Genomic DNA, 24,879 nt, shown 5'->3' on the forward strand with positions numbered 1-24,879 from the left:
GCAGGCACACTTAATGACAATATCTAAAGTGTGCTCGCCTTTCAGGCGAGCCCACAATTACAGATTTAAAAGTTCAATAACAGTAGAATACAGTAGAATACCACAAAAGGGGCAGCTGTGCAATGAAGAGATAAAAACACAGAAACTGCACAAAAGAACAAAAGACAAGAGAAAAAGAAAAAAGAACATTAAGATAACACATCAGTAAACTAAATCATGTTGACTACAGTAGGCCTAAGGACGAAATAAGATATAGCTTTAGATGTTTTTTGAATACTGGCAAGGATATTGTTGACTTCAGTGAAGCATCTAGACAGTTCCACAAATGAGGGCCTCTAAATTTGATAAATGATTGATGTTTTGAAGTACGACAAAAAGGTAAATCAAAATCATCCCTTTGCCTTGTGGGGTAGGAGTGAATGTCAGAAGTTAACTGAAAAAAATTATGAAAAGAAGATGGAATGTCTTGTTTGCATTTTTTTAATTTAAACATGCGTGCCGGTGCGTGCGACAAACAGATTCCTGCCAGGCCAAGACCTGTCAAGTGCATTTAAGTTCCAACACAGAGTTGCCAGTCTAGTGTGCTGCTCAGCTGAGCCTGAGTCACACCCGTGCTCAAGATGGCTTGGAAAACTCGCTTCCTTTCGTTATTTGACTACAACACAGCTAAGTACATTCGGACCAAAAACAAGAAAGTTGGAATCCTGTATAGATGTATACAATTGGTCTTTATCGGTTACCTTATTGGGTGAGAGATCAATATCATCTTTTAATTTTATTGTATTGTCGTTATTGTGCACTTATAAGCAGCAGGCTTATAAATACATGTTGAAATTGAGAAGGGTGTTAACTTGTAGCTAGAGGCCAGGGCATGCAGGATCATACAGCCACTATTTTGATTCAGAATTTATACATTTCAGCAATGTTAATTATTATTAATTATTATATTATTGTTATTATTATTATGTCATAACCTAAACCTATGTCTTCATACTTGCACAGACTGCACTGCAGTTAGACTATAATAGACCGCATTCTTCTCTTGAGGTTGACATTTAATATCTTAAAGGAGTAGTTCACCCCCAAAATGACTTTTTTTTCCTATTGATTAGTCACACCATGGAGACTCGAGTTAAAAAAAAATATATATATATATATATTTGTCGTTGTTGCATTCCAAAAATATTATTATAGTAAATGTACCCCCATTGATTCTGGGTGGGGACCCAAATGCATTTGTGTGAGAATAAATCGGGGTAAATTTAGGGTCAAGAGTCAAGTAAATTGATTCTGACCCAAATGTATTCGGGTCCCCATCCAGGGCCTTATTTGGGTCCCCATCCAGGCCCATGAATGTAGGTCCCCATCCAGAATCAATGGGGGTAAATTTACTATAATCATTTGTTTGTCTTTAGAATGCGACAAATACAACAAAATACATATATATATATATATATATATATATATATATATATATATATATATATATATATATATAATTGAACTAAGTCTCCATGGTATGACTAATCAATAGAAAAAAAGTCATTTTGGGGGTGAACGTGAACTACTCCTTTAAGAGATGAATTGTATATTTATCAACGCATTAAAGCCACACATAGCCTATATAGCCTACACTGTTCTGTTGGCATTATTAGATTTAATTTAGCTTTTGAGTATTAAATCAACACTTTCTGGCCACACACAGTCCTTGTCAGAAGACCTGGTTGAGAAACATGTTTTAAAGTTTCCCTTCTTCATGCAGGTGGGTTTTTGTGATCAATAAAGGTTATCAGGACGTAGATGAGGCAGTCCAGAGCTCTGTTATGACCAAACTCAAGGGAGTTTCGGTTACAAACACCACCGGGTCTGGCCTGCTGGTGTGGGGTCCAGAGGACTATGTCATCCCACCACAGGTAGTAATAATAATGATGATAATAATAATCATCATCATCATCATCATCATCATCATCAAAATAAGAATAATCACAATAATAACAATAAATTCTTATTCTTATTATTACTATTATTATTGTTATTAAAACATATGTAATACATAATAACAACAACAATAATAACCGTTACAAATGTGCATGAACTGTTTATGCTACTCCACAAAACAAGAAGAATTGTAATTTTCAGATTTGTCACTGTATTTGCGATTCAGTCACCTAATTTGCCATGTAGCCTCATTTATTTATTCATTTTTTTTATTGTATGTCAATCAAGGACATAATTCTTTAGGCTAATGTGGCATAATGCCTGTAGGCTTTTCCTATTCCTATTACACAACAGGACAAAGCCTATACATATTACCATAAGGGCTAATGGGACAATACAATGCAGAATCTGCTCTCAGTTCAAAGATGCATGTTATACCATGATTATAACATTGTGTTTTTTTATTTTTTTACAGGGGGAATCTGTTCTGTTCATTGTCACCAATTTCATAGAGACCCCAAATCAAAAGCAGGGTCACTGTGCTGAGGTAAGGGCATTTTATTACTAGTAAGACGCCCTAAGGGAGAGAAGATACCTCGCCCTGAGGGTGAAGTTACGATCTCCATATATGGGCATAAAATCTCCATATATGGGCATATATTGATGACATCAGGGATCTCCATATATGGGCTTAAAATGGGGCGTGACATGAGGCCGTGACACAGTGACATGAGCTGGCCGTTTTCATACTAACTGCGACCTACTGTTACTGTATGGTCACAACTATTGTACTTTGTACTTGAGTTGCGAAACAGTTGTACTGTCTTCTAAGTTATCAGCTCAACCCAGCTGATCGTAGCCTTCAACTGCATGCTGCATTTATATAAATGCACAGCCATCTATCATTAGAACAGAACCTACTGAACTCACATAGATGACATCATGACAATGTATAAACATTGCCCAGTCTACTATACTCTAGCTCTGAGTCTGTACTTTATATTTAGATCCTAATGATTGATTCATCAGATCACAGACAGTACAATCTCTGTGTGTGTGTGTTATGATGGTATAATGCTGGGCAAGACTTAGCAGTATGTCATATTTTCCACAGGAAGGATATCACCCACGCACCCACGTCCTGTGCGTGGGTGCGTCTGTCTGTCTGTACATGTGTAGCTGCAGTGACATGGTTAATTTCCAGAGCGTTGGCGGTATGTGAACTGTTCTGCAGTCAAGTGTAGTGGTAACCGCAAGCCTGTAAAAGTGCTGTATTACCACAATCATAAAGATGTTCCCTTGTATACATTTACCTGCCTACGATCACTGTGTTGCCCATTCTTGGGTGGTAGTTGTCTCCACCAGCCGAAGGCATGGGGGAGAGTATGTTTTCCCCTTTGTCCGTCCGTGTGTCCGTGCGTGCGTCCGTGCGTGCGTCCGTCCGTGCGTCCGTGCGTCCTCGCAGTTTGTGTGCAACTAATCTCAGTCGCCGTTGGCCCGGTCGCTGCCAAAGTGAGCACACACATTCCCTGGATGCCAATCTAGAACCTCTGCCCTAAATTTGTCAAATGGGCCTTTTCTAGCGCCACCTAGTGGCCGATGTTCGCAAAACACATTTCTGTGCACTACTCCAAAAATCCTACAAATCGGTAGGCAGTATCTCGACAGTCATGTGATCGACACGGATCCGTCCGATTTTGCATATTCCATCCTGATTGGCTAAGATTGGCTTCCAAAGTTTGTAGGATTGAGCCGTTTTGAACAAAATGCCTCAAATCCCAAACGCAAAGTGCAATTATCATGAAATCGCACGCACACACGTTCCCACTAGGTCGAGGAAGAAATGCCACTTCAAATTTTTGAAATCAGCCTCATGGTGGGGCTATAACAGGCCAATTTGTGGTTTTACCTATAACTCCACCGATCCACCCCTTTCCCTGCATTTTTCACATCAGCCTTTTATAGCGCCACCAGGAGGCCGACTTATGTAAAACACAATTTTTCCTATTATTCCTTGAGATTTTATCCAAAAATCATGCAAATTGGTACACAGTATCTCTATAGTCATGTGATCAAGTCCGATCCGTCTGATATTTCATATTCCATCCTAATTGGCTAATATTGGCTTCCAAAGTTTGCAAGATTGCTCAGTTTTTGAACAAAATGCTTCAAATCATCAACGAAGCTATCGATTACCGTGAAATTTGCCACACATATTCCCACTATGTCAAGGAACAAATGCTACCCTTTTCACGTTGGCCTGTTATAGCGCCACCAGCAGGTAGACTTTAGCAAAACACATTTTTGGAACACAATGCCTCAAATCATGCATGCAGTGTCCGATTGCCATGAAAGGCCTAAGGTGAAGAACATATGCCAGCCTTTTTACATCGGCCTATTATACAGTATCACCACCAGGACGCCTGGCCTGGTGGAGACCTGTGCTCGGAAGAGCACTGCTTCTAGTTTGAGCTGTTATCATCATTTCACATCAAACACATTAGCTGGGTCTACATCAATGTTTTTCTAGCTCAACCAGTTCTGTTTAAAATCTGTCATCGCCATGTAAACAGTCGTTCTTATCTGTCCACTGCACCAAACCGTTCTATCGCTCCAATATGCATGGCATTATTGCATTATTGGCGTCATTAGAACACAAATTTATGTTTTATTTCATAGCAGCAAGCAATGGAACTGAAAAAGTGTTCAGTTCCCACAGGAAGTCCCACATTTTTCAGAGCAACTGCTCAGTGTTAATTTTTTCAGCAAATTTTGATTTAGGCTTAGTCACCATTTAGTCTTAGTCCTGTCTTAGTCTTTTGAAATTGTTTTTGTCTAGTCTAGTCATAGTCAACTAAATATCAAAACATTTTAGTCTTATTCTTAGTCTTTTGGGATTAGTCTCAGACTTTTAGTCTTTGTCTTTTAGGATACGTTTTTTAGCCTAATATAACCACATAACTCTGAATAAGTTATTTATTTAATAAGTAATTTCATTGCAGTTACATACCAATGTCAACTTTTGCAGCCATTAGTCTTAGTCTTAGTCTTTTGAAACTGTTTTAGTCTAGTCTAGTCTTATCGTCAAAATACCAAAATCTTGTAGTCTTTTAGTCTTAGTCGACGAAATTAACACTGCAACTGCTTATTACTTTAGTACACATACATGGCTTTACTTTAGTGTCTAGTATCCAAACAACAACTGCTGAGGCATGGGTCTGTTTGCATGTCTTTAAAGCTTGGCTGCTAAACGAGGTCATTGTGGTTATAAGGTGGAGCTTGCATTTCCAGTATAACGGTTGCAACTTAAGCTAACAACCTAAAACCTAGCTAGGCCTGGGAACACATTTAAAGCAGCACAACAACAATGTTTTGTTTGGCCCCAATTTGGCATTTCGAACCACAAATTCATTAAAGTGACCTGGCTGTGTGACTCATTTGACAATGACTTTCTCGTCAAACACAGGTAGGCCCACTTTGTAGTTAAGTTTTCATCTGCTGAAAGGGTGTTCAATCTGCACACATACTGTATCAGTGTTTCATTATCTTACAATAAATGCAACACATCATTGCGTGTATGTAATCCGCGTATCTCGAAAACTGTTCGTCCCACCGGCTTCAGATTCGGCACTCGCGTTCCCCGCCGCGGCGCGGAGTGCAGTGCCCGGCCTCGACCTGACCCGATAGGCGCTTTTCTGGAACCGGCGCGAAACGTTCGGAATCTCCATATGCGGAACTCCATATATGGGCATTAAATGGACGCAGACAGACAGATACAGATATCGACATCAGGGTTTTCCGGAACCGGCACTGTGTCTGCATAGATCTCCATATATGGGCATAAAATTGGTGCAGACAGACAGATACAGATATCTCCATGTATGGGCATAATTGGACACAGGCAAACAGATGGTCAAAGATCTCCATTTATGGGCATAAAATGGACGCAGACATACAGATACAGATATCTCCATATATGGGCATAAATGGATCACAGGCAAACAGATGGTCAAAACTGGTCCTATGACAATAGGTATAATGGGGGTTGCATTAAAGGGGTGACCGGCACTGTGTCTGCAAGACAGTCGGAGGCACAGACAGACACAGAGATCTCCATAATGGGCATAAAGGGACACAGACAAACAGATACAGATATCTCCATATATGGGTATAAAATGGATGCAGACAGACAGATACAGATATCTCCATATATGAGTATAAATGGACACAGGCAAACAGATGGTCAAAAGGGGTCCTACAGAGATCTCCATATATCGGCATAAAATGGATGCAGACTGATAGATAACTTAAATAATAACTTAAATAAATATGGATATGGATAAATCCATAACCAAAACTAGAAGCAGTGCTCTTCCGAGCACAGGTCTCCACCAGGCCGTGCGTCCTGGTGGTGCTACTGTATAATAGGCCAATGTAAAAAGGCTGGCATATGTTCTTCACCTTAAACCTTTCATGGCAATCGGACGCTGCATGCATGATTTGAAGCATTGTGTTCCAAAAATGTGTTTTGCTAAAGTCTACCTGCTGGTGGCGCTATAACAGGCCAATGTGAAAAAGGTAGCATTTGTTCCTTGACCTAGTGGGAATATGTGTGGCAAATTTCACGGTAATCGCAAGCTGCGTTGATGATTTGAGGCATTTTGTTCAAAAACGGAGCAATCCTGCAAACTTTGGAAGCTAATATTAGCCAATCAGGATGGAATATGAAATATCAGACGGATCGGACTTGATCACAGGACTATAGAGATACTGTGTACCGATTTGCGTGATTTTTGGATAAAATCTCAAGGAGTAATATCCAAAAATGTGTTTTACATAAGTCGGCCCAAAGGTGGCACTATAAAAGGCTGATGTGAAAAATGCAGGGCAAAGGTTTATTCTTAGCCTATAGGGAGTGCGCTTACAAAGTTTGAAACTGATCGGTGGAGTTATAGGTAAAACCACAAATCAGCCTGTTATAGCGCCACCATGAGGCTGATTTAAAAAAATGTAAGTGACATTTCTTCCTCGGCCTAGTGGGAACATGTGTGCGCGTGCGATTTCATGATAATTGCACTTTGCGTTTGTGATTTGAGGCATTTTGTTCAAAACGGCTCAATCCTACAAACTTTGGAAGACAATCGTAGCCAATCAGGATGGAATATGCAAAATCAGACAGATCCGTGTCGATCACATGACTGTCGAGATACTGCCTACCGATTTGTAGGATTATTGGTCAAAATCTGTAAGAGTAGTGCACAGAAATGTGTTTTGCAAACATCGGCCACTAGGTGGCGCTAGAAAAGGCCCATTTGAAAAAGTTAGGGCAGAGGTTCTAGATTGGCATCCAGAGAATGTGTGTGCTCACTTTGGCAGCGACCGGACCAACGGCGACTGAGATTAGGTGCTCACAAACTGCGAGGACGCACACACGGACGGCACGGACGGACGCACGGACGGACACACGGACGGACGGAGGGGAAAACATACTCTCCCCCATGCCTTCGGCTGGTGGAGACAATAAGACAGAGACGTGCCAAAGGACAATCAATAAATTGCTGTATTGAAGAGAGTCAGACAAAGAGACAGACAGTGAGCATACCATCCTAGTGGCAGCTTGCTAATTCTCTCTTCCAAAGATGGTGGAAGACATACAGTAAAGAGTACAGTATATGACATTAAGATCGTGGGGCTCATTGATTGGTCCCCATATCATAACAAGAAGACAGAGACACGTAGAGTGTTGGTAATTTTCCACTAGTCAGAACTTACAGTACAACCAAAACATGGTCTCCTATACTGTAAGTTCAGACAGTAGTTCACATAATATAACCCTTATCATGCCTCATACATGTCATGAATCATACATTTATGTATCATAAATCATATCTAACAATCAATATGAATTGATAAAAGGATGATATCAACCACAACAAAATACCCATCACAGACAGACAGATAACTCCATATATGGACTAGACACTTCTAGTTTTACAAAAAACTATGTTCAAGGGGGTTGTCGAGATTGTTGGTCAGTGGTGCCTGCCACCCACAGTAGAAGCCAATGAAGCTCTGCTCAGAAGTGTCAGTTCACTGAACTGCAGCTATATTGTGTTATGTTTGTCTGCAGAGTTTCAAGGTGTTTGATGGCCACTGTAGAGGCAACGAGGACTGTGAGGGGGGAGAGACTGTCGTGGCTGGACATGGTGGGTTGTACGCCAGTGGTGTTTACTTTTTCCTTTTTTCTCTCTTTTGCATGCACTGTAATATATTTGAAATGAGATTGTGTTTTATAGTGTTGAATGTTGACAGACTGGATAGCTTGGCTTATATTGTTGAAAGACTAATTAGTTCACTGTTCTATTAATACTAATACGTTAAACCAGAAATACTAACTGGATAATGGGGATAATGGGGAACGTTTTATTTCAACCAATTTGTCTTTTTCCACCTCTGTACTTTATACATTGATATCAGACAGACTCTCCATTTAAATCTCTCCCATGGACTAATTCATTTTTATGATGCTCTCTGAAGGAGTTATGACTGGTCGGTGTTTGAAAAAGGATAAAAACTCCACTGGTACCTGTGAAATATATGGCTGGTGTCCTGTTGAGAGACATGTCAAAGCACAGTAAGGAACAGCACTAGTACACAGAAACATACATGCGTTTTTTATTTTATTTTTATTATTGTCTCCACCAGCCGAAGGCATGGGGGAGAGTATGTTTTCCCCTCCGTCCGTCCGTGTGTCCGTCCGTGCGTGCGTCCGTCCGTCCGTCCGTGCGTCCTCGCAGTTTGTGAGCACCTAATCTCAGTCGCCGTTGGCACGGTCGCTGCCAAAGTCAACACACACATTCCCTGGATGCCAATCTAGAACCTCTGCCCTAAATTTTTCAAATGGGCCTTTTCTAGCGCCACCTAGTGGCCGTTATTCACAAAACACATTTCTGTACACTACTCTTACAGATTTTGGCCAAAAATCCTACAAATCGGTAGGCAGTATCTCGACAGTCATGTGATCGACACGGATCTGTCCGATTTTGCATATTCCAACCTGATTGGCTAAGATTGGCTTCCAAGGTTTATAGGATTGAGCCGTTTTGAACAAAATGCCTCAAATCACAAACGCAAAGTGCAATTATCATGAAATCGCGCACACACGTTCCTACTAGGCCGAAGAAGAAATGCCACTTAAATCTTTTTAAATCAGCCTCATGGTGGCGCTATAACAGGCCGATTTGTGGTTTTATCTATAACTCCACCGATCAGTTTCAAACTTTGTAAGCGCACTCCTTAGAGGCTAAGGATAAACCTTTGCCCTGCATTTTTCACATCAGCCTTTTATAGCGCCACCTTTGGGCCGACTTATGTAAAACACATTTTTGGATATTACTCCTTGAGATTTAATCCAAAAATCATGCAAATCGGTACACAGTATCTCTATAGTCATGTGATCAACTCCGATCCATCTGATATTTCATATTCCATCCTGATTGGCTAATATTAGCTTCCAAAGTTTGCAGGATTGCTCAGTTTTTGAACAAAATGCCTCAAATCATCAACGCAGCTTGCAACTAGAAGCAGTGCTCTTCCGAGCACAGGTCTCCACCAGGCCGTGCGTCCTGGTGGTGCAATCCTGCAAACTTTGGAAGCTAATATTGGCCAATCAGGATGGCATATGAAATATCAGACGGATCGGACTTGATCACATGACTATAGAGATACTGTGTACCGATTTGCGTGATTTTTGGATAAAATCTCAAGGAGTAATATCCAAAAATGTGTTTTACATAAGTCGGCCCAAAGGTGGCGCTATAAAAGGCTTATGTGAAAAATGCAGGGCAAAGGTTTATCCTTAGCTTCTAGGGAGTGCGCTTACAAAGTTTGAAACTGATCGGTGGAGTTATAGGTAAAACCACAAATCGGCCTGTTATAGCGCCACCATGAGGCTGATTTAAAAGAAATTACGTGGCATTTCTTCCTCGGCCTAGTGGGAATGTGTGTGCGCGATTTCATGATAATTGCACTTTGCGTTTGTGATTTGAGGCATTTTGTTCAAAACGGCTCGATCCTACAAACTTTGGAAGCCAATCTTAGCCAATCAGGATGGAATATGCAAAATCGGACAGATCCGTGTCGATCACATGACTGTCGAGATACTGCCTACCGATTTGTAGGATTAATGGACACAATCTATAAGAGTAGTGCACAGAAATGTGTTTCGGCCACTAGGTGGCGCTAGAAAAGGCCCATTTGAAAGATTTAGGGCAGAGGTTCTAGATTGGCATCCAGGGAATGTGTGTGCTCACTTTGGCAGCGACCGGACCTACGGCGACTGAGATTAGGTGCTCACAAACTGTGAGGACGCACGGACGGACGGACGGACGGACGGACGCACGGACGGACGGACGGACGGACGGAGGGGAAAACATACTCTCCCCCATGCCTTCGGCTGGTGGAGACAATTACCGTGAAATTTGCCACACATATTCCCACTGGGTCAAGGAACAAATGCTACCTTTTTCACATTGGCCTGTTATAGCGCCACCAGCAGGTAGACTTTAGCAAAACACATTTTTGGAACACAATGCTTCAAATCATGCATACAGCGTCCGATTGCCATGAAAGATCTAAGGTGAAGAACATATGCCACCCTTTTTACATTGGCCTATTATACAGTAGCACCACCAGGACGCATGGCCTGGTGGAGACCTGTGCTCGGAAGAGCACTGCTTCTAGTTATTATTGCAAAGCTTTACCTAATACCTGAAACTTGACTTTGGAACTCTGTTCCACGCTTGTGGGTTTGTTTCTTGCAAATCGCATCATGACACACACAGGAAGTGTGTATCTGAGACCTGAGGTTTTCTTGGTTTGCTGTACGGAGTACACATGGCCACAGGTTGAAACTTGTATTTGTGTCTACCTCTCATAAGAATTATTATATTAGAGTTTCAGACACCATTTTTGAATGCAAACCGTCACATTTTTTGTGTCCTTCTTTTGCTATTAAGAATACAAATAAGACATAAGTAATCCACAGTTCTACACACATTAACAGCCTGTGTAATGGAATAACAAACCCTACTCTTTTACAGAGGACCTCTGTTGACAAAGGCAGAAAACTTCACCATCTACATCAAGAACTTCATTCGTTTCCCCAAATTTGACTTTTCAAAGTAAGCAATTTAAAACAATGGCCCGGATTCTTTTAAAAGTTGTATTTATTTACTAAATACCTTCGATCATTATGCAATGTACAGTATGTGTTACCTACTCCATCTGATGCAATGTAAAGTGTGTGAGTGTGTGTGTGTGTGTGTGTGTGTGTGTGTGTGTGTGTGTGTGTGTGTGTGTGTGTGTGTGTGTGTGTGTGTGCCTGTTTGTTCTTCAAAACTCAGGTCCAATGTCGCAGAGACCACTGATGAATCTTATCTGAAGAGATGTCGGTATGATGAGGTCTCACATCCCTACTGCCCCATCTTTCGCCTGGGAGACATTGCAAACCGAGCGGGACACAACTTCCAGGACATGGCCACTTTAGTTAGTTTTACAGATCATTTTTAGTTTTATTTGTCTCAGTATTTAACATGTATTATTGCGACCGTAGGTCGCATTTACTACCAAAACCTCCACCGGCTGTCTGTCTGTCTCTCCGTCCGTCACACGTCACACGTCACACTTTTGCCCTGCTCATATCTCCACAACCGTTGCCCCCATCCATGCCAAATTTTGCACACACACTCCTTACCTGCCAAACTACAACCTCCAAGGACCCCCGGAGCTTCAGGGACCCCCAGGTCCCTGGGGGACCCCCAGGTGTAAAAAATGACCAAATGTGCAAAAATGACCAAATGACCACCCCAACGGGGCTGCTCACGGGGAATTCCTGGGGACCACCCACTCCTGGTGCTCCAGAACGGATGCAAAAGTGGTGGCGCCCCCAGTGGAGGACCCCCTCCACTGCAGCTCACATAAAATGCCGTAACTCGGGCTAGGAGCGTCCGGGAGAGCCGGGGCCGGTACCTATTCGTCCGCCAAGGCAACGCGGAGACCCCACCCCTCATTTCTCACATGGCCCTCTTCTAGCGCCACCTTCAGGCCGATTTTTAAAACACATTTTTGGACACTGCTCCTACAGTTTTTGCCCTAAAATCACGCAAATCGCTACACAGTATGTCTACACTCATCCCATCAACATGAATCTATCCCATATAGCGCCACCTTCAGGCCGATTTTTAAAAACACATTTTTGGACACTGCTCCTACAGATTTTGCCCTAAAATCACGAAAATCACTACACAGCATGTCTACACTCATGTCATCAACATGGATCAGGAAGATTTTGGAAAAACAAATTTTTGCCCTATTTGTGGAGATAAGCGACCTATGGTCGCTTATCTCCCGATTAGGGAGGCTTACTGGTATTTGTTAAGTCTTTTGTGAAGTTCAACCTTTAATGGTTCTTCATGCACCTTCTGATGTCATGTCACCTAACTTGCTACAGAAAATAGATTCAGAACTCAAAAAAGTGCTTTGGGGCACAGGTCTCTGCTGGTTATTGTGGGCCAGCAATGTTCAGAATTTGCCAATCAGGATGGAATATGAAAAATCTGACTATCCATCTTGATCACATGCCTATAGACATAATGTGTACTGATTTGTGTGATGTTTGGACAAAATGTGTCAGACTAATATACCATTTTTTGTGCAAAAATGGGCCTCCTGGTGGCACTGTATAGGGCAATGTTAAAAGGGTGGCATTTGTTCCTTAACATAGTGCGAATGTGCGTGCAAAGTTTCACGCAGTTCGGTGCAGTTATAGGTAAAAACACAAATCTGCCTTTTATAGCGCCACCAGGAGGCTGAAATGTTTACACCTGCTGTGTGTCTAAACAAATGGCGCCTGCAGTAACATGGCATACATGGCTAGTATGAGAACCAGCAGAAATTGGCTTACAGGGTATATAAACTCTGTGCATAACAGTAAACCCAGGTTTCCAGAAGGTGGCATATCGGTTTCCTTTCCGTTTCATTTTCTAATAGCTCCATTTGGCTCCATTTGAGGTTTTAACTGTAAACAAGTGAAGGTGTCATGAGTATTTCTGGTTCAAAACGCTGTTATATGTGAGACTAGAGTTAATTGACCTCATATCAGTAGGACTGGAATTGTGTCACTTGTCCTATCCAAAAGGTGCATGTTGAGATCGTGTTGATCAAAAAACTATTCCAAAAACGTCAAGGAAGAAGATTTACCTTGAGATTATATATTTATATATATGTGGAAGATTTGAGTTAGCCTATAAATTGTAAGTTCATAACAATGGCTTTGCATATACAGCATTTGGTATTTCTTCTCATTTGTAATGATTGATTGCTTGTAAACTGTGCTCTCTTTTTTTCAAGGGAGGGTCGATTGTCATTCTAATAGAGTGGAACTGTGACCTTGACAAGGGATATTCTCATTGTCATCCACGTTATCACTTCACTCGTCTGGACATCAGTGCCTCCAACAAATCCATAACGACAGGTTTTAACTTCAGGTGAATTGCACATCAGTCAGTTAGACAATATGGCTCCCTGTGTCTTCTGGAATCAATGGTGTAAGTGATATTTTTGTGTTAAAGTAAGTGACAAGCTCAGTAACAAAGGTCTCACCATCTCTGCAATTCTTTAATAAACAGAAAATACATTTTCAGGTCGGGATACTAATAAAGGATACAGGACAACTATGAAATTGGAAGTTATAATACAAAAGAATTAGCAGACATTGAGACCCCCAAAATGACTTTTTTTCCCTATTGATTAGTCACGCCATGGAGACTTGAGTTCAATCATTATTGTTTTATATTTGTCGCATTCCTAAGGCCACAATCACATATTATAGTCAGGTCCACTACGTATTTTTGTTGGATTTTTTTGGAGATTAGTAAAACTATACATTTCTGGAATCTTCAGACCATGGGGAATCCAAATATCTTTGTTTGCATTTGCACAGACACCTGCAAAGCCGCCATTTTGGACGTTCAAAATGGCCGACATAAAATACATAATTTGTGCTATCTTGGCTTCTAGACAACCTAGAAACTTAATTAAACATGCCAATCCTATGTTTTCTGGGTCAAGGAATCGACTGAGTAAATGATGGGTGTAAAATGTTCCGGACCCCCACCCCCTTTCTTGGGGTTATCTATTTTGGGACCTCCCAGAACAGTACGCTAGCCAGTTAATGTCTTTTTCATAATATTAGAGTTTTGTAGGTTGATTCATTAGACTTTTAAAGCAGCCAGAATAACCGTTCTGACTTTTGGTTGGGGTCTTTCCTCACCTGGGACCCCCTAGACAGACCCATGATCCTATCACAGTAATCGCTCTGCTCCTGCTCCAGAACAATGTAAAATTAGATCATAATTGAAGCATAAAAGTTGTTGTAGCTGGGCTCTGAAAACAAAAATGAGTAAGCAAAATACCAGAGGTCTTCCTCAGGGGGTCCGGGACCCTTGGGGGGTCCTCATAGTTACTACAGGGGGCCCACCAAATCTTAATGGGAAAGGATTTTCTTTTTTATGTATGTTTTTATGTATCCTGGGTTTATGTATTGTACTTCGATGATTTATTAGTATTCTCAGTATTATTTATACAATTTTTGTGTTAGACAGTTATGATTGACAGGTGTTACTGCAGGGATTAAGGTATTACTTCTCACTTTGGGTGTGCAGACTAACGTGTCCATTTATTGCACTGCACTCACACTGACAAAACGCACGCACGCACGCACGCACGCACGCACGCACACATACACACGCACGCACGCACGCACGCACACCTCTTTGTTAATCGTCACCCCAAAACCCTCACCCTATCCTCTTAAAGAGCTCATGGTCAATTATGCCCAAAGAGATTCACTAAAATACTGTACATGTCCTCCCTAATTTGCAAGACATAAGTGTTGACAGTCTCCACCATAGCATTTGCAGGGAGGAGTGCAACCTGCTTTGCAGCCAAATTTGATGGGCTCAAGTACTGCCTTTGGAGCAGGGAGGGCAAGACACCTGACTGGAACATTCCCTCCACTCTCTATTTTCTTCGATTGATCGAAGCTTGGGGCAATTTGTCAGGTATGACAAAGTAGGCATCATAATACGATACCTTCATCAAGGGACATGATGTGTCCCTTGATGCACTTCCACATGATTGTGGAAGTGCACACACATATTCAAGCAAGTTCAAGTTACTGGATGTCACAAATGTCAAGGGTTCCTTGGCCTACATGATTTTTCTGGTGCTGGCTGGGGAAGAGAATTTTGTTGGAATCTCCAAAAAGACATGGGTCAATGCCTACTTGAAGCCTGGTGATGATGACCAAGTCATTAACCACTTCAAGGACCTTAAAGGGTTCCATTCCTCCTGAGCTTATTATTGGTGAGCTTCCATCAACATTGCAGTCATTGGAGCATTTTGCATGCCATGTTTACAGTTCAAAAGGTCCAACAACCCTGCGATTACTCAGATGGGAACTATTTCTGTCAAAGAACTGAGGGTGAGATGCTACCTCCAACTCGTGCTGCACTGCTACCACATCTGTGCCAACTATGTCACAATGCAGGATAAATCATACCTGACAAATTGCCCTGAGCTTCCACCAATTGAAGAAAATAGATGGAATTCAGAGAGTGGAGGGTATTTTCCAGTCAGGTGTCTTGCCCTCCCTGCTCCAAAGGCAGTACTTGAGCTCATCAAATATGGCTGCAGCTGCTCAAGTAACCTGCCTTTCACTCCATGGTGGAGACTGTGTGAACACTATTAGGTTGGACATTGAAGATGACAATGATGAAGACAATAGATCCTGCAATAGATCCTGCATTGTAGTGAATCTTTTTGGGCATAATTGACCATGGGCTCTTTAAGAGGATAGGGTGAGGGTTTTGGGGTGACAATAACAAAGAGGTGTGTATGTGTGTGTGTGTGTGTGTGTGTGTTGTGTTGTCAGTGTGAGTGCAGTGCAATAAATGGACACGTTAGTCTGCACAAGTGAGAAGTTGCAATACTTTCATTATGTCAAATTCTGTGTCTGGCCCTTGCCCTTCCCCTGTTCTACCACACTTTGCTCGCACCCTCCCCTCCTGTGAACCTGATTGTCAATCTGAACTCCTCCCGGCTTCACAGCTGTGAGCTGTTGCCGGATGACTACCTAGTTGTCCTTTTATGGTTCCCCTGGCATCACAGGGATCTCCATATATGGGCATAAAGGGGATTTGGTTCCCTGACATCACAGTGATGTCAGAGCGGGATGCCAGAGTGTGAGAGTCAATCAACAAAAAAACGTTACCCGTCCAGACAGACAGATAGATACGGTCAAGATGTGACGGTTCTGATAGTAAACTGTGACCTATGGTCGCAAACTGCGACCTATGGCCGCAATAAACCCAGGATACATAAAAACATTCAAAGTTTCAGTTTCAAATGTAAAAAAAAAAAGATCCCATCAAGATTGGCAGGCCCCCTGTAGTAACTCTGAGGACCCAGCAAGGGTCCCGGACCCCCTGTGGAAGACCCCTGGTATTTGCTACTACTCATTTTTGTTTTCATAGCCCAGCTACAACAACTTTTATGCTTCAATTATGATCTAATTTAACATTGTTCTGGAGCAGTAGCAGAGCGATTACTGAGACAGACCCCTAGACAGGGGTCTCTCTAGGGGGTCCCAGGTGAGGAAAGACCCCAACCAAAAGTCAGAAAGGTTATTCTGGCTGCTTTAAAAGTCTAATAAATGAACTTGGGATGTTTTAAAACCTACAAAACAACTCTAATATTATGAAAATCGGACATTAACTGGCTAGCGTACTGTTCTGGGAGGTCCCAAAATAGATAACCCCCAGAAAGGGGGTGGGGGTCCAGAACATTTTACATCCATCATTCATTCATTCGATTCCTTGACCCAGAAAACATAGGATTAGCATGTTTAATTACATTTCTAGGTTGTCTAGAAGCCAAGATAGCACAAATTGTGTATTTTATGTCGGCCATTTTGAACGTCCAAAATGGAGGCTTTGCAGGTGTCTGTGCAAATGCAAACAAAGATTTTTGGATTCCCCATGCTCTGAAGATTCCAAAAATGTATAGTTTTACAAATCTCCAAAAAAATCCAACGAATAAACCTTTATTAACATAGCAGACCTGACTATTAAGAACATTTGCTCTGTGCATGATCTGTGCTCTTTCAAAGTTGCATCTAAGTCTCTTCCAAAAAATAATACATTTCCCACAATGCTTTGCGGAAAATGGGCAGTTCCACTAGAGGAGGAAGTAGATGTGGATTTTGGCCATGTAGTTCTTTTGGAATTGTCATCGGGTGAAGGCAGAGTGGTGCTGCTTTTTGGTGACACATAAAATGGATCTACAAGCTCACAGCATGCCGCCATGCAACACTTTGTGAGCTTGTAGATCTGCTATTTAAAAAATACTTTAGGTACTTAAAGTACATTCTGATGCCAACACAATACTTTTACTCAAGTACATTTTGAATTCCAGGCTTTTACTTGTAACAAAGTATTTCTATTTTGCAGTATTGATACTTTTACTTAAGCAACGAATGTGAGTATTTTTTTAAATATTTTTTTCCACCACTGTACATGACTAAAAGCTTCAATTTTATTATGAATAGCACATTTAATCAATTGCATCTGTGTAGGCATCACTATGTCACTATGTATGACACGACAAGAAATGTTTTATATTAATTGTTATTGTCGAATGTTTATGCATGTTCTAATCACAAACTTTACTTTACTTAAAGCTATACTGTGTAAGTTGCTCAACTAGTGGTCTGTAGCAATATAGCAAACCGCGGTCGCGTCTGCCGTTGTTTGCCGCGGACCGGGCCTTCAGACCACCGCGTCCGCCTCGCCTCGCCGAGACGCATCCATAGAGGTCTCTCGTGTCCCTCTACGAGCAGCGGTTGGGGATTTACATGCTAGACTTCTAGACCAGCGTAAACAAAGCTGTTGAAGCAAGCTATTTCCTGAAGAGACGCAAGATGCACTGTAATTGGCCGGTAGTGTATCATGTGTGTATGATCCGCAATGTGATTGGCCAACGTATACACAACGTATACAGATGATGCAGATGACGTAATTTTTCCGCGAAATCCGGACCCCGGCAAGGATCATAGAAAACATATAAAGAGAAGGCTTTAGTTTAGAAGCTGAAAATAACGGAGTGGGTGTTCTAAAACTTTAGCGATTTAACAGTTGGGACAATTTTAAGATTTGTTTTATAAAAAAGAAAGTTACATGGTATAACTTTAAAATAATTTTCATTCTGAAATGGAGGTTTCATGTCACTGCAGACAGGCTCTGCTGCTGTAGAGTACAGACTACAAGTGAGTGACTACAAGTGAACACAGCTGTGTGGGATCACATCACAGCCTTTCTGTCCTATTGGTTGGCAGTTGAACCCTGCCCTCCTGTCTCATCAAGGCTCCCCCGTTGCAGCTTGGGTGCTCTGCCTACAACTTGCTCTGTGCTTGCACTATGCAAGTCCTTTGGTGCTCTCTGTGCAACCAAGAAGTTCTTCAAACCATGTGACTTCCATCTAGCCTAGTTCCAGACCCTGAATCGCTAGCCACCCCCCTTTACATTTTTGTTTTGGCGATTCAGGGAACTAGAATTCCTCTCATTGAAGAGGCCTTCCTCGTTCGAAAATCTGTACGGCGAATCAGCGTCGTGAATCAGCGTCTTGTGATCAGCGTGGTTGGGGGTTTCCCAGAACTCATGTGCGTTTCCAAGTACCGCCTCCCCCCAGAACTCTGAAAGAGCAAATGTTCTTAATGTCTGTAGCCGGCCTAAGACAAAAAATGTATTACAATAAATGTATCATTTACCCCCATTGATTCCAGATGGGGGACCCAAATGCATTTGGGTCAATATATTTACTATAATCACATTTTTGTCGTAGGAATGTGACAAATAATTTTTTCTTTATTTATTGAACTCAAGTCTCCATGGCGTGAGTAATCAATAGAAAACAAGTCATTTTGGGGGTGAACTACTCGTTTAATATGTCTGATTCTAAATTATTTCCATGGAAACATGTTTTACAATTATTATTATATATATATTTTTTAACCAGAAGATATCACTTACATCACCTTTGAAGTCCATCTACTTGTTTATAAAGCTGCTATAATGTATTAGGGCTGGTTGTTTAAAATGTTCTATTGTGGCATGCTAGATATCCCAGATTATGGAACACCTAAAGAGATTAGAGAGACAGGCTCTGTAGAAATTGATCAAAATATATATCTTTAACCAAGCCTTTATATAGCCCTACTTCTCACCCTTTTAACACATGTTATTTCATTTTTACTGGTTGATTATGTGCTTCACTTTAGCTGCGTGCGTGCGTGCGTGTGTGCGTGCACATGTGTGTGTGGATTGATACATATATTGTTAAATATTGTATGGACATAAATATTGAACAGTAATATGCTGTTATTTTAACAGACACGCTCGCTATTACAAAAATGCTGCAGGGGAAAGTTACCGAACCTTATTCAAAGTCTACGGCGTGCGCTTTGACATCATGATACATGGAAAGGTATGGGAAATACAACACCTGACAGAAACTTGTCAATTGAAATGTTCAAGAAAACGTGTAACAACTGTCGTTTATTCTTGGATATGGAGATTATTTTGGACGATGGCAACCCTGTCTTTTTGTGTGTGCATGTGACACACTATGTGTGACTCTTTTTTAACCATCTTGTTATTTCCACTGTCTTTCTTAGGCTGGAAAGTTCAATATAATCCCAACATGCATCAATATAGGCTCAGGATTGGCGTTGATGGGTGCTGTAAGTGTAATTAAACACTTTGCTAAGAATTTACATAAAAATGACAGATCTATAGTTTTTGGGTATAATGTTATGCAATCTATGATGCCATGATGCATATCCTAAACAACACAAATTTGATCCTTTATTTTCTTTAATATCTGCTCCATATGAAATTACATGCCTCAATTTGTACAATTTAAAAATTCAACAGGGAGTATTCATCTGTGACAAGGTCCTACTCCTTCTGATGAAGAAAAGCACTTTGTATCGGGAAAGCAAATATGAGAAACAACATGGTGAAACAAAGTATGTCAATATAACACGTTGTTGCTTTTGTGCCATTTGGTGTTGTAATGTGACATCAGCTAAACAGCATGACAAACTAACTGAAAGTAGATTTCAAGGATTCCTGTGATATCATTATGCTAAGCTAATCAACATAAAATTATCACAATTATTAATTGGGTAATTAACAGCCACAACTTAGCAAACTACAAATGTTATTAAAGTTTCTTTAACTCTCAAATACCTGGAACGCGCCCGAGTCGCGTTAGATTTGAACCACTTTAACCATTATTTTAAGCTTTAACTATTGAAAAATAGCAGATATACAAGCTCACAGCGCGGCACCGAGTGCCGCGCTGCGAGCTTGTAGATCTGCTATTTTTGAAAAATCGTGAAAATGTGTGCAAGTCTTTGAATATTTCAATAATTGTAGGCCTAAATGGGTTAAAAAAAAACATTTGAGGAAATCAGACTTTGGCAAGTACTGTACAGTATATATTTCATATTGCTTGTCGCACACAACCATAATGACAAAAGTGGGGGCGATTTTCAAATCTCCCTATAACGTTCTGTCACTCTTGCCTTTCCTTCCACAGAAATAAGGGTGCATCTCAACACAATGATACAGAAGACACAAAAGGATTGGAACAGCAGCAGCTGACAGACCTGTCACCAGAGAATTAATCACCATGGACACTAGATCAGTGGCCTACAACCAGGGGCGTCACACCAAATTCTGGGCCCTGGGTACAAGGATTCACTGCGGGGCCCCCCATGAATGTTAACTATTGAAAAATAGCAGATATACAAGCTCACAGCGCGGCACCGAGTGCCGCGCTGCGAGCTTGTATATCTGCTATTTTTTTTTTTTAATCGTGAAAATGTGTGCAAGAAACCTATGTCAAGGACCCCCAAGATGATATTTATTTGGCCACGGACCCCGATCTCAAAATATTTCGTTCCAGGGACCCCCAGAAGCAGAATTTGAGTTAGAAATGGTTTGCTTAAAAAATACATATATTCAAAGATTTTCACACATTTTCACAACTTTTCAAAAATAGCAGATCTACAAGCTTGCAGCGCGGCACTCGGTGCCGCGCTGTGAGCTTGTATATCTGCTATTTTTCAATAGATAAAGTTATTAGGGCCCCTCCACCTTGGGCCCCAGTAACTCAGTCCCACTTTCCTACCCCTTGTGACGCCCCTGCCTACAACAGCCGAATAAGATGCATGTCACCGGGGGCGTCACAAGGGGGGGGAAGTGGAACTGAGTTACTAGGGCCCAAGGTGGAGGGGTCTTAATTATTTTATACAAGCTGTGATATTTTGAGATGGGGGTTCGTGGCCAAATACATATCATTTTGGGGCTCCTTCACATGAAAAGGTTTGATCACCACTCATGCACCACTGACATAGGTTTTTCAAAGGATTTGAAATATTCAAAGACTTGCAAAAAAGTTCAAGATTTTTCAAAAATAGTCAAGGCACAAAATAGGGCGTAATAATGTGTTCCCAGTCTAAATGGGTTAAATCCCCTCCCCCTATTTGAAGAACATTCATGGGGGGCCCCGCAGTGAATCCTTGTACCCAGGGCCCAGAATTTGGTGCGACACCCCTGACAACAACAGCCCAATAAGATGCACCATGTCACGTTGCCACCTGAGACACCCTCCCAGCTATAACGGTCGCAATCACTGAACTGGTGGGCAGCGGTTTGTTACATAGTGTTATTATCACTGACCTGGTGGGCAGCGGTTTGTTACATAGTGTTATTATCACTGACCTGGTGGGCAGCAGTTTGTTACATAGTGTTATTATCACTGACCTGGTGGGCAGCGGTTTGTTACATAGTGTTATTATCACTGACCTGGTGGGCAGCGGTTTGTTACATAGTGTTATTATCACTGACCTGGTGGGCAGCAGTTTGCCACAGATGCCATACACGCAGTGCTCGTCGTCTCCGTGCACCTCTGCGTGGTTCATCAGGGAGCCTCGGTGGCTGAACGTCATGTCGCACACCTTGCACAGGCACGGCGCCGCCGGGCCGCCCTCCCCCGCTAGCTCCGCCTCTGCGTCCACGCAGGGCTGTCAGTCACAGCACGACACGATGACATGTTAGAGCAGTGAGGGTCTCAAAGTGGGGATAATTAGTTCATTCTTCTGCCTACTAGGGATGGGCCGAACATCATTATCGACATGTTTTTAGGGATGGGACGATACACAATATTATCGTTTATCACAATAAAAAACACTCACGATAATCGTATTGTGGAGATTTAATTTAGCGTGATATCTTCCTCTGTCATGCACTGGGATCAATTCACCTTTTATTTGCAGAGCTGCATATCCGGAATTGGTAAAAGGTACTTATAATATATGTACTTGATACAGTCTTTTTTCACTCTATCAAATGTCTTTGCCAAAAAAATGCCGATCTACAAGCTCACAACACATCGCGTTGCGACCCGTTGTGAGTTTGTAGATCTGCTATTTTTTGGCAAATGTTCCGCCCCAGGATAATGGATTTCGATTATCGCGATAATATTGCAAATCGCGATATCTTTTGTCACAATAATCGTGATATGAAATGTTCATATCATCTCATCCCTACATGTTTTCCACAACATTTTGCCCCATTTCCTCGCCTTTCAGAATTATAATATGGTGCAATAATGAGCTTTCTTTTTTTTTCTTTTTGGTGAATATTACTCCCAGAATAGGGATGCAAAGAATAATTTATTAGAAGTTTGCAATAGAAAAAAGTACAGTTTCATGACAGTACAAATCACTGGTACAAGGTCAACTAAAAGGAGATCCTAGAAAGCCGAGGCTTATTTCCACAGGAACCACACTTTAAGTATCTCATTGTGATGGCTTGGACCACAGCCACACATTGAGACAAGACTCCTGATATCCATATTCACATTTGCATTATATTATACCCTTTTGTATTGTCAGATGTACTAAAAATACCTTTTTCTCTTTGTGCAGTGTGTTCCTGAGCATGGGGGTGGAGCCAGGATGGACCATACCAAGGCACTTGATTGAGAGGGGGGGATGGGCATTGGTTTGGTTTTGTCTAGTTATTGTTAAGTTCTGTCCTCCCCTATGTGTATTTATTGGTTTGGTCCACCACTATATAAGTCCCCTCATGTCTCAGTATGTCAGGTCTGTTAGTTTAGTTCATTTCCTGTTTTGCTGCACTGCATGTTATTTTCATTTATAGTTATGTTTTGTTGACCTCTTAAAGAGCCCTATAACTTTTGTTTAGATCTTCTGTTGATTATTTGTTATTTTTGAAAATTAAAACAAACATTGAGTTTGAAAACCTGTGTTTGCCTGCTTTGACTACTCGGTCCCTCACACTCATATAACATTGAAAGACAGACGGATAGAACATAGTACTTTATCTAGGATATTATCAGTTTCAAAAGCATAACATCAAATACAAAGGCAGAAAAAAGAAAAGGGGGGGAGCATGGGGGCTTAGTCTATTTACAAGTCACGGGTAGCAGCTGTCTGAAGGTGACTTTTCATACCAATTTTGAAGGAGGCTAGGGATTTGCTCTCCTTTAAGGCTTGTGGAAGGGTGTTCCACATGTTGATGGTATAGCAGGAGAACGAGTTAGAGCCTTGTTTAGTGTTAAATCTACGTTGATGATGATTAGTGGAGCTGCCTCTGGTGTTGTGATCGTGAACATCCTTGACCTTTAAGAAGTAGTTTGTCAGGTACATGGGTATCTTGGAGGTGTAGTGTATCTTGTACACCAGGCCCATTGCAAGATGCTGTACTCTGTCAGCTACTTTGAGCCACCCCACGCTTTCGTGGTGATGATCGGTAAGGTGGGTCTGAGGAGGGAGACCAAGCACAACCCTAATTAGTTTGTTTTGGGCTGTTTGGAGCTTTAACTTTAAGGTAGCTAGGGCGTCGCGATACCAGACAAGGACTCCGTAATCAATTAGGGGCCCAATAAGAGCACCTCCTAGTATCTTTCGGGATTTAATATTGATCAGCGGGGCAACCCTTTGCAAGAAACGAATTCGTTGGTTGACTTTATTGATTACCTTGGTAGTCATTTTTTCACTGGATAGGTTAGCCTCCAGGATGCAACCCAGGTAGCAGATGTGTTTTTTTCTTTCTATCAGAGTGTCACCTACTTTAATTGTGAAGTTCTCAACTAGGCTAAGTTTCTGACTAGATCCAAAAAGGATACATTCAGTTTTACCTAGGTGAATTGAGAGTCTGTTGTCATTGAGCCAGGTGCAGATCATGTTTAGTTCACAGTTAAGGGCCTTTTCAACCTGCAATATGTCTCTGCCTGAGACTAGGAGAGCCGAGTCATCCGCAAACAGAAACAGATTGCAGTCACAAGCAGATGACATGTCGTTTACGTATATTAAGAACAACAGTGGTCCTAGTATACTCCCTTGAGGTACTCCACAGTTTACTGGGAGGGGGGGGGATTGATTGAGTGTGTGAACAGGGGTCTTTTATACAGGTAACAACGTAAAACGTGGGTCAATAGGATGAATGAATACAGGTAATGATTGTAGAATAGGAGGACTGCTTAAAATATTTGTCAGTTCTGTGAGAGCCAGAATTCTTGCTGATTGGTAGGCATATCTAATACTTATTTCTTGCAATGAAATGCAAATTAATTATTTAAAAATCAAACCTCGGTTCGAAGTGAAGCGGTGAACTGTTATTCTATGTGTTCTAGAGTTATGAACTATGTGATCTGTACATTCTTTATATTCTGAATGAATGAATGATTTTATCTGGAGGGCCGAATTGTCATGTGAAGCTTGACCAATCC

General features: G+C 41.5%; 1 protein-coding gene across 1 annotated transcript; it reads left to right on the top strand.

Moving 5' to 3' along the window:
• Positions 1 to 620: 620 nt before the first annotated feature.
• LOC308303167 (P2X purinoceptor 5-like) lies at positions 621 to 20,746 on the top strand (the record flags this gene model as incomplete). The annotated part of the gene is made up of 12 exons (XM_080747491.1): positions 621 to 748; positions 1,763 to 1,913; positions 2,414 to 2,485; positions 8,069 to 8,144; positions 8,476 to 8,572; positions 11,040 to 11,120; positions 11,343 to 11,484; positions 13,348 to 13,484; positions 19,446 to 19,539; positions 19,730 to 19,795; positions 19,989 to 20,083; positions 20,659 to 20,746. The coding sequence occupies 12 exons, from the start codon at positions 621 to 623 to the stop codon at positions 20,744 to 20,746; spliced, it is 1,227 nt and encodes a 408-aa protein (XP_080603617.1).
• Between the last annotated feature and the right edge of the window lie 4,133 nt (positions 20,747 to 24,879).

This window comes from Nannobrachium achirus (assembly GCF_963921795.1).
Source record: "Nannobrachium achirus genome assembly, chromosome: 18".
NCBI classification, from domain to species: Eukaryota; Metazoa; Chordata; class Actinopteri; order Myctophiformes; family Myctophidae; genus Nannobrachium; species Nannobrachium achirus.